Source organism: Brachyhypopomus gauderio, chromosome 1, assembly GCF_052324685.1.
Source record: "Brachyhypopomus gauderio isolate BG-103 chromosome 1, BGAUD_0.2, whole genome shotgun sequence".
NCBI lineage: Eukaryota > Metazoa > Chordata > Actinopteri > Gymnotiformes > Hypopomidae > Brachyhypopomus > Brachyhypopomus gauderio.
The window spans coordinates 4,200,671-4,216,382 of NC_135211.1; the positions used below are offsets into that span (position 1 = coordinate 4,200,671).

General features: G+C 46.9%; 1 protein-coding gene across 1 annotated transcript in view; it reads left to right on the top strand.

Annotated features, from left to right (window-relative positions):
* The window catches only part of cntnap5b (contactin associated protein family member 5b), a 67,686-nt gene extending 54,260 nt beyond the window's left edge, over window positions 1-13,426 (top strand). Inside the window, exons 14-24 of the mRNA XM_077013181.1 lie at window positions 1,167-1,323; window positions 1,745-1,872; window positions 2,386-2,556; window positions 2,896-3,114; window positions 4,098-4,337; window positions 6,006-6,230; window positions 6,810-6,943; window positions 7,956-8,043; window positions 8,432-8,635; window positions 9,040-9,114; window positions 9,717-13,426. Of these exons, the coding sequence (XP_076869296.1) occupies window positions 1,167-1,323; window positions 1,745-1,872; window positions 2,386-2,556; window positions 2,896-3,114; window positions 4,098-4,337; window positions 6,006-6,230; window positions 6,810-6,943; window positions 7,956-8,043; window positions 8,432-8,635; window positions 9,040-9,114; window positions 9,717-9,919 (1,844 nt within the window). The 3' untranslated portion in view covers window positions 9,920-13,426. The remainder of the gene's footprint in view (window positions 1-1,166; window positions 1,324-1,744; window positions 1,873-2,385; window positions 2,557-2,895; window positions 3,115-4,097; window positions 4,338-6,005; window positions 6,231-6,809; window positions 6,944-7,955; window positions 8,044-8,431; window positions 8,636-9,039; window positions 9,115-9,716) is intronic.
* The last annotated feature ends 2,286 nt before the right edge of the window (window positions 13,427-15,712 follow it).

The following is a 15,712-nucleotide window of genomic DNA, read 5'->3' on the forward strand; positions in this document are numbered from 1 at the left end:
CCGGGTCGTGGCTAGGATGTGCTACACATAAGCGGTCAGCTGCTTTTCTGCACTAAGCTGCTCCAAAGCAATGACAAAATCCAACTTTACAAAGCCCCATAAATCTGTTCACGTTAAGCCTGCGTGTTCGGTGGATCAAAATGGCCCCCTGGACCATGCTTCTCCTGAACGTGCACAGCGGAGATGACATTTCTGTGGGATGGAGGAGGCTTATATGGGGTGGAGGAGGTTTCTATGGGGTGGAGGCTTCTGTGGGATGGAGGAGGTTTCTGCCATTGCTACGCCGTGGACTCAGAGCGCGGAGATAATGAGGCGATCTGGCAGCAATTGCTGCAGAAATGTGAACGAAATGGGGTTTTAATTTGCCGGCTGACAGACGGCCGATAATGAAGTGAATTCTCTTGATTGAGCCATTCAGAATAATCGACAATAAATCTAGAAGTTTCGCAATGGTTTTGTGTGCAGTGAATGAAAGGGAGGGAGATTTGTTCACATAGATCCATAACTGCCTTTTGCTCGGGTTTCTCCTTCATGTAGGTGAAACACAAGTCTGGCTTGTGTGGATTTCAAAAGCTCCACTAATCTTCTCACCCGTGTGCTTGGGGCCAGATGCAAGTTTACTGATAGTATTACATATAATTATAAATTATCACTCAAGCATGAGACTTGATATCTCATTAGTTTGCATTGGGCCAGTTCTCACTATTACGTATCTACATGAACTCACATTTATGTATGCCAGTAAGGCTGTAAAAAGTAAGTCTTTCATAGTGATTGTGTAATCTGCTGTGAAGGAGTATAGGACTGAAACGTTTAGATGATGAAGAGCAAAAATAATTAATAGTTTTAGAATCCAGGATAGTTGATGAATGTGTATTTTAATAGAAGGATGTGTAGATGGACAGATGTGAAGATATAGATGAATATGTAGATATATAGATGGATGTGTGGACTGATAGATGTATGGATGGACAGATGTATGTATGAATGGAGGGATGGGTGTGGGGTCTGAGAGGTGGATGTGTAGATATGTGGATAGATGTATGCTTGTGGGCCGGGTCAAGCCGTTATGCAGGCTGCTGTGTTTTGGAGTCTGAACAACGAATTTGTGTGTCTGAGCGGCGTTTGGGGGTTTGGGAGTCTGAGTGTCTTGTGCACCGTTGCAGACGGGACCCCCCTGTCGTGGTGGCGAGACAGGGCTGGAGAGATGAGGACCTACTGGGGGGGCTTCCTGCCTGGCGTCCAGCAGTGCTCCTGCAGTCTGGCCGAGAACTGTATTGACATGAATTACTTCTGCAACTGTGACGCGGACCGGACCTCATGGTACGAGTGCAACAACTCACTCTGACGTCCAGATTCATAGAACAGGAGTTTACTCTCTTCTGCTAGTACTCATAGAAGAACAGGGGTTTACTCTCCCCTTCTACTAGTATTCATAGAAGAACACGGGTTTACTCTCTTCTGCTAGTACTCATAGAAGAACAGGGGTTTACTCTCCCCTTCTGCTAGTACTCATAGAAGAACAGGGGTTTACTCTCCCCTTCTGCTAGTACTCATAGAAGAACAGGGGTTTACTCTTCCCTTCTACTACCATTGATAGAAGAACAGGGGTTTACTCTCTTCTACTAGGGCGTGAACTCCATGTTCTTGTTCTAAGCATCTTTTATTTCTGTTTTTTCCAAGCAGAAGTGCTTAGATTAGAATGTTTGTATAGACATAATGAAGGTCTATGATTTGATTACAGGGAGAATGACACAGGCCTGCTGTCCTATAAGGAGCACCTACCTGTTACCGAAATTGCTGTGGGAGATACCAACCGAACTGGTTCGGAAGCTGTGTACAGAGTGGGCTCTCTACAATGCTACGGCGACAGTAAGAGAACAGTTCTGTCTCTTCTGATTCGGCTAATTGCTCCTAAAACTTATAAAATCTTAAACAGTCATTTCATTGTTAAGAAGCTCTAAAATGTTGCCTGGGTTTTTTCTAATGTCTGTCTCACAGTCGTTAATTAACATTTGATGCACCATTCGTAAAAATGAAACTCGCTTGCTCCAGACTTCTCTTCTTCTCCCCACGGGCAAGGGCACAGTGACCTGCTGCAAATTGTGCAATGACTATATCTGTTGTAAAGACATCATCAAAATCATTAAAAGGGGCCCAGCAGAATTTATGACCTCTTGGGGTAAAAAGTGCCAAAACTGGTCCCTTCAGATTTCGGGGTTTTGTCTAAATTACCATTAGCATGTCTATATTCACTGGCCAAGAAAATGGCTCCTGCCTCTAACAGCACTTTTTAAAAATGCCTGACTCACTATGTCAGAGGTACATCGCCATCTGGTGGCCCGGGGCTCTTTTGCTAGCGTTCACTAAATCCTTAATTTGTAGGGTTTCTGTGGAACGCCGCATCCTTCTATCAGGAATCGTCCTACCTGCACTTCCCCACGCTGCAGGCCGAGCTAAGCGTGGACATCTCCTTTTACTTCAAGACCACAGCGCCCTCTGGAGTTTTTCTGGAGAATCTGGGAGTCAGGGACTTCATCCGGGTGGAGCTGAGCAGTGAGTACCCTCGAAATTCGTAACCACATTTCAGACAGTAAATCAGAGTTTGGATGGGTTGGGGGGGATCATCTGCAAATGCCTTCTGGACCTTTGTGAAGTCATCAGTATAAAGCTGTTTACTCCAACATAATAGGATGCTCTCTTAATGCCACATTTGATCAAGTTGTTAATAGTTTCACTTGTAGCTTCAATTCTTACTTTCAACCTTTTACGATGTATCACACGAGATTTGCGTAAGATGTTCCAATTGCAAGTGGGTGAAAGTCGAACAAGCACAGCCTGGTTCCTAACACTGTTTTTAAACCCCGAACCCTTCCCGAACTTCCTGCCCCGAAGCCCCGTCAGCCGTGACTTTTACGTTCGAGGTGGGCAGCGGGCCCGTGGTGCTGTCGGTGAAGTCTCACGTGCCTCTTAACGATAAGCAGTGGCACCACGTGCGGGCCGAGCGCAACGTGAAGGAGGCGTCGCTGCAGGTGGACCGGCTGCCCCTGCGCTTCCTGGAGGCTCCGCCCGACGGCCCCGCCCGCCTGCAGCTCAACAGCCAGCTCTTTGTCGGTAGGCCCCTCCCACTTGTGTTACAACAGATCACACCTTATCATGCACTGCGATAGACCACACCTAGTATTGTCATGAGCAGCCATTGTGCTATGCCTGCTTGCAGGTTATTGGATAGCGGTTCACAATAGACCACACCCATCTCAAACAAATTTTGACTAGGCCAGGCCTGCTTATAGCTTCTTAGTGAACCTATAAATATCTCACATATCAATAATTATTTCTTGCTGCTCTTTAGTTTGCTAATAGGTCTTGCCATAAGCTGTAACCCTACAGAATAAAAGCCCCTTTCTCATAGAAGTGTCTGTGTGATGTATCCTTGCTGCTAATTTTGAGCAAGAGGCAGCTAGCTGTTTATGAACAGGTCTTGCTATATGCTGCAATATTACGGCTTGAGGCAAGTATGGATCATTCATTTTTACGGATTGTGCCTAACAGACTATAAATTGAATGGAGCTGAATTGTTTCCATCATGGCATCCTTATTTCACTTTCACTTTTATCACAGTTTGTTCATTTTGGGTAGTAATTTAATTCAAAGCCACAGTGACAGATTTGTAAAGTCCATGAGGAGTGCTTCTGCCATTGGGTGGTGGTTCTGAAACTCCTGACTGCAGCTTCACTTCTAGAAGACCTTAAAAGGTTTAGTACAAATATGCCGTGGTGAATGAAGTTGTTAACGTTTGTGGGAAGACTCACTGTATGAATTACTGAAGTGGAAATGTTAGCTGTTTGAGAGCAGAGACCAAAATGTACTTTAAACATTCGTACTTTACTTTTGGGCAGTCGTGGATTTAAATGTTTAAAGGTTTAAAAACATGGTTGCCACACATTTAAATCTGACTGATTTTCATAAGGATAAGGATTACATAAGGATCTGTTATTCATTTTAGCTTCCTAAAGCCTTTTCATAGTAGAGTTAGCATAATAGCATATTAGATTATGACTTTTTACAGGTAAATAATTTGCTATTTGCCCCTACAGGAGGAACTGCTTCTAGGCAAAGGGGCTTTCTGGGCTGCGTCAGGGCATTAACCATAAATGGCATGACCCTTGACCTCGAGGAGCGGGCTAAAATGACCCCTGGGGTCAGCGCCGGGTGTCCAGGTCACTGTGGCAGCCAGACCCAGCTGTGCCACAACCGTGGCCGTTGTATCGAACAGAGCAGCGGATATGTGTGTGACTGCACGCACTCGGCCTACGGAGGGCCGCACTGCCAGAAAGGTACGATACTCACCACATATCTCCACGTTCATGTTCAGATCAACAGGGAAGGTCTTTATTATCTACTTTACCACCAATTGCCGTCAACTGGTACCATCAATTACATTCAAACTTCTAAACTGGTCCCAAACCATGGAGCAATTACTAAAGAGCATTAACACATAAGTGTACTATATCCGATGGATGGATGGATGGATGAAGAAGTCTAGAACTCTTAAGAATTACATAGAAAATACATGTATATAAATACACACAAAAATGAGAATTATTTATAATTCCCATCACTTCTTTGTTTATGTATTTCTCTAATTATTGTTGATATGGTGACTGGCGTGGGCCAGAGGAGGATGGGTTCCACCCCTGAGTCTTGGTTCCTCTCAAGGTTTCTTCCTCATGCCCTTAGGGAGTTTTTCCTTGCCACTGTCGCCCTTGGCTTGCTCACTGGGGGCTTGGACTCGGACAATTGTAAAGCTGCTTTGTGACAACAACTGTTGTAAAAAATGCTATATAAATAATTTTGATGGGTGGGTGGATGGTTCCAGTCTAACTGGCTTAGACTCCATCCATCCATCTAAGGACTAATAACCCTGTTTTTATTGCTCATAATCTCCCTTCACAATTCTTGTATCCCAGGTAAACCGTCATACGCCAGATAGGGTCTTGGGTTCGTTGTCCTCTTGAAACGGATCTAACTCAACTCCACGGCAAGTTGCAGGCATCAGAAACAAACCCTGACGCTGGATCTAGCCCACAGCGATCTTTCTTTGTTTATTTACCCCACGCCACGTGTGCTCACTTTCCCATCAGCCACTTTCGTCTTTCATCCTGCAATTCCGCTTTAAATTCCCTGTTTTCAGCTCAGACTCCCGTCTTGGGCTGTTTGCCATATGCGACAGATCGCTCACACGTTTTTGCAAAGCATCTGAAAAGTTATCGGAATATTCCGACTTTCCGTGTTGGAGCTTGTTAAATTACATAAATAGTGAGGATACATATTCTGAATAGAGCACCTGAAAGAGAATATATGTAATGCTTTCCATCTTTCATGTAATGAGGAATTTAAACACGTGTTAGTTCATAATAATTCAAAGCGACCGTCAGAAGATTCCAAACAGGTGACCTGGATTTCAAAGCCTTGTGGAGTACGGCGAGGTTTCCGGTCTCGTATCAAAAGCCGGATCAAAGCAGGGTAGAGAAAAATATTCGATAATTACTAGTCTTCTATTTCTCTCTCTCACTCTCTCTATATATATTCCTCCTTTCCTCTCAAATGAGGTGTCGCTTAGAATAAGTCACTGCTGCTTTTTCAAGATTTTCCTTCAAAAGGCCATGACCTCAGCTGTCTCTATGGAAACCCCCTTTTGGGCACCAGCGAGCTGCGATTCTGGTCGGCCCTCCTTAATCAGACAGCGCCTCTGGCTTCAGCTCCGCCTTGCTGTGCCCCGGAGGCCTCTCATAATGCAGCGAGTGAACCAGCGAGGCAATATGCAAAACTCTTCGCATAATTTTGCATACATTTATAGTCCCGCCCCCGGCCGTTTATTTAAGGCATTCCGCTTTGACCCCGGCAAGCTCTGAGTGCTTTTGTTGTTCGGCGGCACAGTAGGATGCTGGTGAGAGGAAGCTGACCCACCTCCACACCACCTCCTCTCGTCTCTCCCCCCCTAGAAGTCTCCGTGTCTTTCGAGAGCGGCACCTCGGTGACGTACACGTTCCAGGAGCCGTTCTCGGTGATGCGAAACAAGAGCGGGCAGTCGTCGGCCATCTACGCGCAGAGCAGCAAGTCGCGGGAGAACGTGGCCTTCCGCTTCCTCACCACCAAGACCCCTGCCATGCTGATGACGGTCACCACCTATCACCAGCAGTACATGACCATCATCCTGGCTCACAACGGTACACCGCACTGCTCACCGCTCCGTTTGGGGCGTTTCTCGGGTCATAGTAGATCTCTTTAAATCTTCTCAGCTTTGTGTTGGACATATAGCATACTGCCACATGTTCACTTTCATTTTTTTACCGACTTTAACGTTATTTACACTTCAAACGATGCATACCGTGCATGTCTATTTTGATTCTTTCAGAGCTGAATGCTTTTTAGCTGTTTCTCTGACTAATCCTTGCTTGAGGTAACAGCAAGTGATCTAGCACCCTGCGTGACTCCCAGACTGGAAAAAATAAAGTGGAAAATAAAGTTTTAAGTCGCAAAGCACAAGGTCTTTCTGCTTAAGGCATGGGCTGTATGGAATGGCAGGCGTGCATCCCGGAAGCTGATGTGTTGATTTGCAGAGGGCAGCTTAGTGCATGGTGATTAAAGTGGAGAGGAAGTGAGATGTTTGTGAGCAGTGATCCCACACACTCCACCGAGGGAGCAATTATTTTCATCAGGAGCTGCAGAGAAGAGCCTGTCACATTTCTGCCCGAGCCGCAGGGACCTCGACCATGTCTCGACCATGTCTCGATTGTGTCTCACAGGGAGCTTGCAAATCTGGTATAAACTGAACAGGGAGAGCCAGCCGGACGTGTTCACACCCACCCAGCACAGCCTGGCTAATGGCCAGCTCCACCGGATACAGCTGCACAGAGAGGGAAGGGACGTGTACGTTCAGGTAAGACTCATCCATCCATTCATCCATCCATCCATTCACCCAATTACTCACCCATCCATTATATCCATTCATACATCTGTCCATTCACCCAAGTACTCACCCATCCATTATATCCATCCATCCATTCATACAGCCGTCCATTCACCCAATTATTCACCCATACATTATATCCATCCATCCATCCATCAACACTTCCATTCATCCATTTATGTATCCGTATTCCCATCCATCCATCTGGTGTGGGTACACAAACAGTGCACAAACACAAGAGCCTGCATGCATTAGTACATGGATAAACACACGTGCCAACACCAGCACTCTCACGTGAGCCCTCGCGCCACTCTCACGTGAGCCCTCGCGCCCTAGTCCAGAACACATCACTGAGCAGCCGTGCTCTGGGCAGAACCTAACCAATATAGAAAAAAAATATCGAAAAGAAATCTCAGCCATTATTCTGCGTGATATATTCACGTCCTTAAAAAGACATGAAGTGTGACAAATGTGATCCAAACCTCCCTCCCAGACGCTCTCCCCGGACGAGTTCGCTGCGTTCGACAAGCGAGGCCCCCGGAGCCTGCCGCGCTTTGTTAGGGAGATTTAAACCCGCTGCCTGCGGACGGCCCTGCTAGGAGTCGCGCGTAGGATTAGCGCTGCCCTCCCAGGGATTCCCGCCGCGCTCCCGCAGAATACCGCTGACTAGCGGAGCAGGTGTGGGCCCCAGCTGTAGCTCAAAGAACATTTCCGCCGGCATTCCCGAACGACGCGGGGGTTCTGAGCCCATTGATTGCTTTCTCCCAGTTGAACACGCTGGGTGCATTAGGGTGCATTATCATCTAAGCTTGTTAGGGGCTGGACCAACATCACACTCTGAACCAGCAGGCCAGAACACTGTACACTGTTTTTTTTTCTGCCTTTGTCCTCCGATGAACTTAATCCAGATACAAAACTCTGCTCCACTTTTGCTCAGCTACAATATTGCTTAAACAATAAATTCTTCCTTTCTTTTTGTCAGGTTGATAAGGACATCAACCAGAAATACAAGCTCTCCACAGACAGAGAACTAAACATGATAAGGTCTTTGACACTGGGAAGAGTCACAGGTATGAAGCTGATTAATTAGAGTGGGCGGGTGGCGTTGTTAATCGCGCGACCCCGCGTGACCCCACCGTTGTCTCCTGGCTTCCTGCTTTCACACCTCAGCCTTTCAAAAAGCCTTTTTGATTTGGTGTACGTTTACATGGACCAAACCTGAGCACAAGTCCATTTGTGATCGTACTCCGCGTTTGAACCTTTTTGTAGTGATTATGGGATTATAAACCTTTCATAAGAAATTTTTTCATCGGATGAAAAATAATTTCAATAATTATATGGAATTCCATGTAATTATTGAAATTATTTTTTTATTATTGTTTTAGTGTTGTGTAGTCTTTATTGTGCGGTTTGTTTTTAACGAGCATTTGAAGTCATTTGTCAATCGTGTATTCACAGGCCGAGCGGGCCTGGACGAGGAGGTTCTTCAGGCCGGGTCCAGGGGTTTCATCGGGTGCCTGTCATCAGTTCAGTTCAATCATCTTGCACCTCTGAAGGCTGCCATACTGAACCGAGGAAGCTCATTGATCAGCGTTCTTGGCAATCTGGTGGAGTCGAACTGTGGAGAACTGGCCGACAAATCTTCCTCACATTCGCTGTCTGGTGGGAACCGTTTACCGGCGACTCAAATGCATGCGGCAGGTCATGAGCTGCCTTGATTGCGGATGTGAATTGGGATTTTGGCCGCATGAAGAGCTCAGAACGTGATTGGTTTGGGGGCCTGACTGCCTTGTTTCTCCAGCATTTAAAGCCAAAACCTTCTCACAATTATGTCGATGGAAGGAGATTCTACTCCATCGGTCACTTCCAAGTCAAAGGTCTTTAGTGGCAAACCTTTGATGTTTGGTTTAGTCTGCTAGCTGTATCCTGGCAGTCCACCCCTTCAAACCGAAAAGAAGAAAAAACTCCATTAGGAGCTTAAATAACCAACCAGTGCAAATGGATTTTAGAAATGAATTCATAGCTGGTCGGTCTGTTTTGATGAGTGTAAACAATCTTCTCCTCAGATGGCGCAGGTGAGGAGGAGAGAGGGCAGGAGCGTCTGAAGAACGTGGAGCGGAGCGACTCGGCCGTGATCGGAGGTAAGTGTCGCTGCCTCCACCCGCACCGCCACACCCATCTCAAGCCTTACCATCATCCTCTCTGAACAGGCCTGGGCTGTAATCGCTCGTTTGGACGCAACCGTCGTGTGGATCGATCCCAGAGCTAATGAGTTAGCATGTCTGCCACTAAGACGGCATGCTAGGTCTGTCAGACGGTGCGCTAGGTCTGTCAGACGGTGCGCTAGGTCTGTCAGACGGCGCGCTAGGTCTGTCAGACGGCGCGCTAGGTCTGTCAGATGGTGTGCTGGGTCTGTCAGACGTCACATCATGCTCAGTATGCTGCGTTCAGTGCAGACACAGCACATGATGAAAGCAAACGACCTGCCTTGCGGCACGACACACAGTGCTATTAATGAATTCCGTTTCTCTTTCTGCTGCTCTCTCCTGTCTCACATTCTCTCTCTCTCTTATTCTCCTGTTCTTTCTCCGTTTGTCTCATTCTTGTTCTTTACCCTCAATCTTTTTCTCATGTTTACTCATACTCTTTTATCTTCTTCCATCGTTGTTACACTCTTACCCAGTTTCTTTCTCTTTCTCTGTCCTTCTCTCTCTCTCTCTCTCTCTCTCTCTCTCACGGGCAGGTTTGATCGCAGCACTGCTCCTTGTCTCTCTCTGTGTGGCGGCGGTGATGACCCGCTTCCTGTACCGTTGCCGGCGTGAGCGTGCCCCGCCCTCGCCCGTCTCTAGGGAGAAGGACCTGCCGGCTCGACCGGAACTTTTCTACCGTGCCGAGCTCGGCCCACACTCCGGCATCAGGGACAGCAGGAAGGAGTATTTCATATGACCTTTGACCCTTTGCCCCATAAACCCCCCACCCCCCCCCTGTGCTGAGAGACCCAACACTGGCCCCCGTGTTCAGGGAGGAGGGCAGGAGGCTGGCCACGCCCGCAGGACCCAGGCAGTGACCCCTTACCCCTCCACCCTGTGTACAGGCAGCAGTGAACCTGCTCAAGCTGTATTTCGTGCCCTCTATCGGTAGCACGGAGGGCCGGATACATGCGGTAGCACGCGACAGACGCACCGAACCCTGAAAGGGCGTGATGATGCAATGGAGTGCAAAGCCCCTTTATCGATGTCAAGATACTATTGGAGACCAGGCTGATCTCATTACTGCTTGGACGGTGGGATGCAAGTACTGGTGACTTCCAAATAACAGCCAGCCTGATACGCCTAATAGGCCTGATACGCCTGGGAGGCCTGATACGCCTGGGAGGCCTGATACACCTGGCAGGCCTGATACACCTGGCAGGCCTGTCAAACACTTCTCAGCTTCTGTTTTCTGTCAGGGTTCACGGACAATGTGGCAGGTTTGGGTTCCGTGACGCTTTATTGGTGAACTGAGACCGATCTGCAGCTGCTCGGCCTGAGTGGGGCCACGGGGGCTTGTGGATAATCACGTGAAATTGATACAACACAACCAGATATCAGAAAGAGGTGATTTAAAAGGTTAACAGACATAAATACGTACACACACAAAAATGCAAATCACATGTCTAGACTGAAAGCTTTGGTAGAATACGCCCTAGCTTACTCTGGTGAAGATTCAGCTCTGGAATAGGTTACATCCCCCCAATCCTACCCACACAATTCTTACCCCACACTCCTAAGTGCACAGTGCATTCGCATGAATCAAACACTTGCTGAATATCAAATTAAGCAGGAGAGCCCAACTACACACACACACACAGAGCTGAGCGTACAGGAGCTCGTCCTGGACATGGTCTCACCCTGCGTCCTCCGTGCCATTGTCCTCAGCCACGGAAACAGCTCCACCTGGACATCTGGGGGAGGGGACGCTCATAAACACGTCCTCGTCCCCCACCCTCGCCTGCGTCCTCCGCTTCCATTTCGTTAATAACGGTGGACACACGGAGCAGTCAACGCACTCTTAAACACCCGTGACCTTGGAACCTTTCAGGTTGTAGCCCCTATATAACTAACATTCGCTGAAGTGTCATTTTTTCGATAGCTATCAAATTATCCATAAAGTTATTAATATGACGATTGGAGAGTTCCGGTCCTAAAAGCGAATTGGTCGAGACGCTGTGCTGTACGGAAAACACCCACCGATCCTGAAACGATGCGTTTGTGTAAAATCTGTTTGGCCCAGCGGTCGTCTGGGTGTCCGGTCTTGTTTCGATATGCTGAAATGACGGCCCAGTTTCTTTGTGTCCCACAATTCCGCTGTTATGAGAGTGGTTTAGTCACTTAGCATTTCTCTCCAGAGAGTACAATGTATTTTGTTTGAAATTGTGTTAGGCTATTTAAAGCCCTGCCTTTGCTTACATTGCCTACACAGGCACAGACAATCTCGAAGCAGAAACTCGTGTAATGCTTGTTTGTACCGGAACACGTTCGTTCCTCTAGCTAAGGCTTTGTGCTACGTATCCAAAAGCTGGAGAATTACGTACCTATGCTAAAAATACCCCACCACCCTGAAGTATGTATGAAAATCAGAAGAAGCATTGTAATCAGACCACACCCAACAGTGGGAGTGTATTAAAACAATTGTTCTGCCCACAGTCAGTTTGCAATAGCCAAACGGCTCCAGAGCTGCTCTCTCTGGCGAGGGTAAACTCACTGATGTGTGTATCTCCTGCCAGTGCAGCTGGATATGTCCAGACACCACTGAACTGGAAGCTTTCTATTCTCTGGATAGTGACTTGGAGTTTGGGTTCAAGCTGTGAGCGAGTCCTGGGCGTAATGACGTCGTATGGCGATATCAGGGGTCCAAACATCCAGAGCACACATGTTCAGACTTACAAACCCCATTCCTGCCTCCCCCAGGGACCCACACTCAGTCCAGCCCCTATTAAGAAGGGCCCTTTCAACATGCAGGTTTATTCCAGTCCTTTCCTTTCTCTCCCCCCTCCATGTTTGATTTCCGTTTGGTCAGCCGCGGCGTTCTCCGCTTTAACGCTAGCACACCGTGGCGCTAAGCAGTCAGAATCCCGCCGAAATCTTTCCCTAAAGTGGAGCTCACAGTGAGGCTCCCTTTGAGTCGCTTGAGCCCTCAGATATGGCGCCCTTTTCACTTCTGTGCTGTGTCTTTGTGCGACGTTCAAACGCCCCGTACGGAAGCCGCTGAGCTTTTGTCAGTGAAGCCGTGGCGCTCTTCCAAACAAATACGACAAAAAAAGACGCGGTACATTCGCTGCGTATCGGGACCGCGTGGGCCCACTGCCTCTTGTTCCAGAGCAGGGCCTCCCCACGTCGGAACAGCGTGGACATGCTCCTCCGGTGGGTTTCAAGGTTCTGTTGCACTGCAGGTGATGACAGACTCATTGGTCTCCATTTTCAACATGATCACCTTGGCCCGGCATGAAGCCGAGATGCCATTTGGAGAACCGTGTGCGTAAGACCGCGCAGACAGCCTCGACCTTTACCTAATTGCGGATAGTGAAGGGAGCAGAGTGTGCTTCACCGACTCTTGGACAGCATGAATAAATATGGCGGCTCGAGGGTTCTGGTGGGACAGCAGGTCAGCCCGTCACAGCGGGCCTACTTGTTTAAGTCCAGACGTATAGGGCTGTGAAGCTGTGATGTCAGATCGGCGTGCGATTGTGTTTAGCGTCGTCGTCAGCACACAGCTGCACGGCGCCAACAGAACAGATTGGGGTTGAACAGCGCATCCACCTCCACATATGAACATCAGACACATCTGATTTCATCAGGCTGCCTCACTGTTTTCTGACCTGCGAACGCCAGATTCTCTGATTCCAAAATAAGAGCCCCTAAACCAGAGCAGAAAGGGGATTTCCATAAGTATCGGCGAGGTGAGACGAGCTTGTGATGTTTTGTATGATAGAGCTGTAGAAAAAATGGAGCACATGGCTCACGGCACACGAAGTGTCTGCGTACGTGATGACGCATTCTGAACTGATGTTTCAGAACGTGCTTGTAAGTGTTTAGTTAGTGACTCGGGCCTCTATCCAGAGTCTTTGTGTGGACGTGCTTTTTCTGGACTTTTCTGGACAATCATAACTTGAAACACTCTTCTCAGCCGGCATGCTGGACTCATGAGGACAGACACGCACATGACACGTTTCTGATAGCTGCACTGCTGAAGATCTCACGTGGGCCGTCACGTCTGTCAGCTACATCATTGGCTCCACGCAGCTTTTTGTTTTATCTCAGCAAAAATCTGACAGCAACAAAATGTTGCCTGAACTTATTTTTGAAGTGCATATGCCTCTTTAGGTTGAAACCTCACACTCTGTTGACTGTAAAATGTATTTAAAAATATCTGTTTATTTCGAGCTTGTTTTCTATGGCTAAAGATGTACAGGTGTATTGTAAATAAATGTATATTTATTGACAGTAAAGAGATGTTTTTACAGCTTTATGTCCTGAGTTGTTGTGAGTCTTTATTTCACAACTGTTTAAACTAATTAAAGAATGGCTGCACTCAGCAATGGTAATAAATGAAACTAAAGCCAAAGCCATTTAGCTACAGTGCTAGCATGCTTTCCTTATTTCCTATATTTTACACATTAGCATTTATGGTTGAAGCTTTGAGACCTAAGAATATGCATAAGGTTTCTGTACAAAAGAAGTGAGGCCAATGGAAAAGAAATGTTTCTCTTTTTGAAAGAGTGTTTTAGAGGCAGTTTTTGGCAACCCAGGAGCGATGTCCATGACCAGGACACAATCACCTGTCCATTGCATTGAAGCCAAAGATTTCTTTTACAAAGCGAGTTGGCAAGATGTCAATAGTCCGCTCGAACGATTTAAGATCCTTGTGAGTATTGTGGTCAGTAGAAATGGATTCGGACACAGCATTCATCTTCTTATTGTGGGGGAGTTGATGTTGTCAATTGTTTGATCAGCCGTTGGACGCTCAGAGGCTAATCAGTACATGTCAGTTTCTTCATACAGTGACTCCAAGTAGGATTCAACCCCGTGCAGATTTTGCAAATATATCAAGTTGCAAATACGTTAGAGCCTTCAAACTTTGAAGAAGAGCAGCATTTATTAACAGATGCCTAAATATTACAAACCAAATATATAAGTTGCTCAGTTAAATTATAATACATTTAAACATAAACATATTAGGGTCAATTATTATTCATTCCCTAGGTTTAATATTTTGTGGAAAAACCTTTGTTTGAAATTACAGCTATTAATGGTTTATAAGACCCGATCAGGCCAGCACGGGCCTCTGCAGTAATCTTTGCTCCTCCATGCAGATCTTCTCCAAGTTCTTTAGGTTCTTTGGGTTTCTCATGTGGACTTTGGTCTTGAGCTTTGTCCACAAGTTTTCAATTGGGTTAATTAAGGTCAGGAGACTGGCAAGACCACTGCAACACCTTGACCTTCTCCCTCTTAAACCAGGCCTTGTATTTCTTGGCCGTGTGCTAGTAGTCGTCGTCCTGTTGGAAGATGAAATGACGGCCCATTTTAAGATCCTTGATGGAGGGGCAGAGGTTCTTGGCCAAAATCTCCAGGTAGGCTGGGCTATCAATCTTCCTGTAGATGAAAACCAGATGGCCAGGCCCCTTGGCTGAGAAGCAGCCCCACAGCATGATGCTGCCACCACCATGCTTGACTGTAGGGATGGTATTCTTGGTGTCGTATGCAGGGCCTTCCTGTTGCCAAAGACCTTGATGTTGGTCTCATCAGACCAGAAAACTTTGAACCAGTCTGTCTCAGAGTCCTCCAAGTGATCATGAGCTTTAAACGAGCCTTGACATGACGCTTTGAAAGTAAAGGTACCTTATGGGCTCGACTGGAACGGAGACCATTGGAGCGGAGTACGTTACTTATGGTATTGATTGAAACCAATGTCCCCATGGCCATGAGATCTTCCCGGTGCACCCTCCTTCTTGCATTGTCCTTGGGTCAGCCTTGACCATCCAGACAAGCCTGGCCTTGGCACAGGAGGAAACTCTGAAGGGCTGTCCAGACCGTGGAAGGTTAACAGTAGTTCCATCAGCCTCCCACTTCCAGATGGTGCTCCCAACGGTGGAGACAGGTAGGCCCAACTCCTTGGAAAGGGTTTGTTCCCCTTGCCAGCCTTGTGACCCTCCACAATTGTATCTCTGGTTCCCTTGGAATGCTCCTTAGCAGAGGTGGGGACTCGAGTCACATGACTTGGACTCGAGTCAGACTCGAGTCATTAATATTAAGACTTTTGACTTGACTTGAAAAAATATTCAGAGACTTAGACTTGACTTGGACTTTTACACCAATAACTTGAGACTTGAATTGGACTTGAACCTGTTTACTTGCAAAGACTTGATTTTTTTTTTACCCCAAATCTAAATTTTAAAACACATATTAATATTTATAAAGTGCACCCCAATAATTTCATTTCCGTCCTTCTGACGCAGACCGGCGTTACACCAGATTCTGTGACCGTCGAGTTTTGTGACCACAGGGGGCGCTATTTCATAGTTTCTGTTCAGAGGCACAAACGCTTTACGAATGCTATGTAAACTACGCTGATGCACTTTCTTTACTCGTTTTGTTGGTGTCCACGAGCCAAAATATGACAGATGTTTATATTTACATTTATCGTCTCTTAATTACATAAATGTACTTAAACAAGATTTACCATCCCCTCACCATTGCAGCC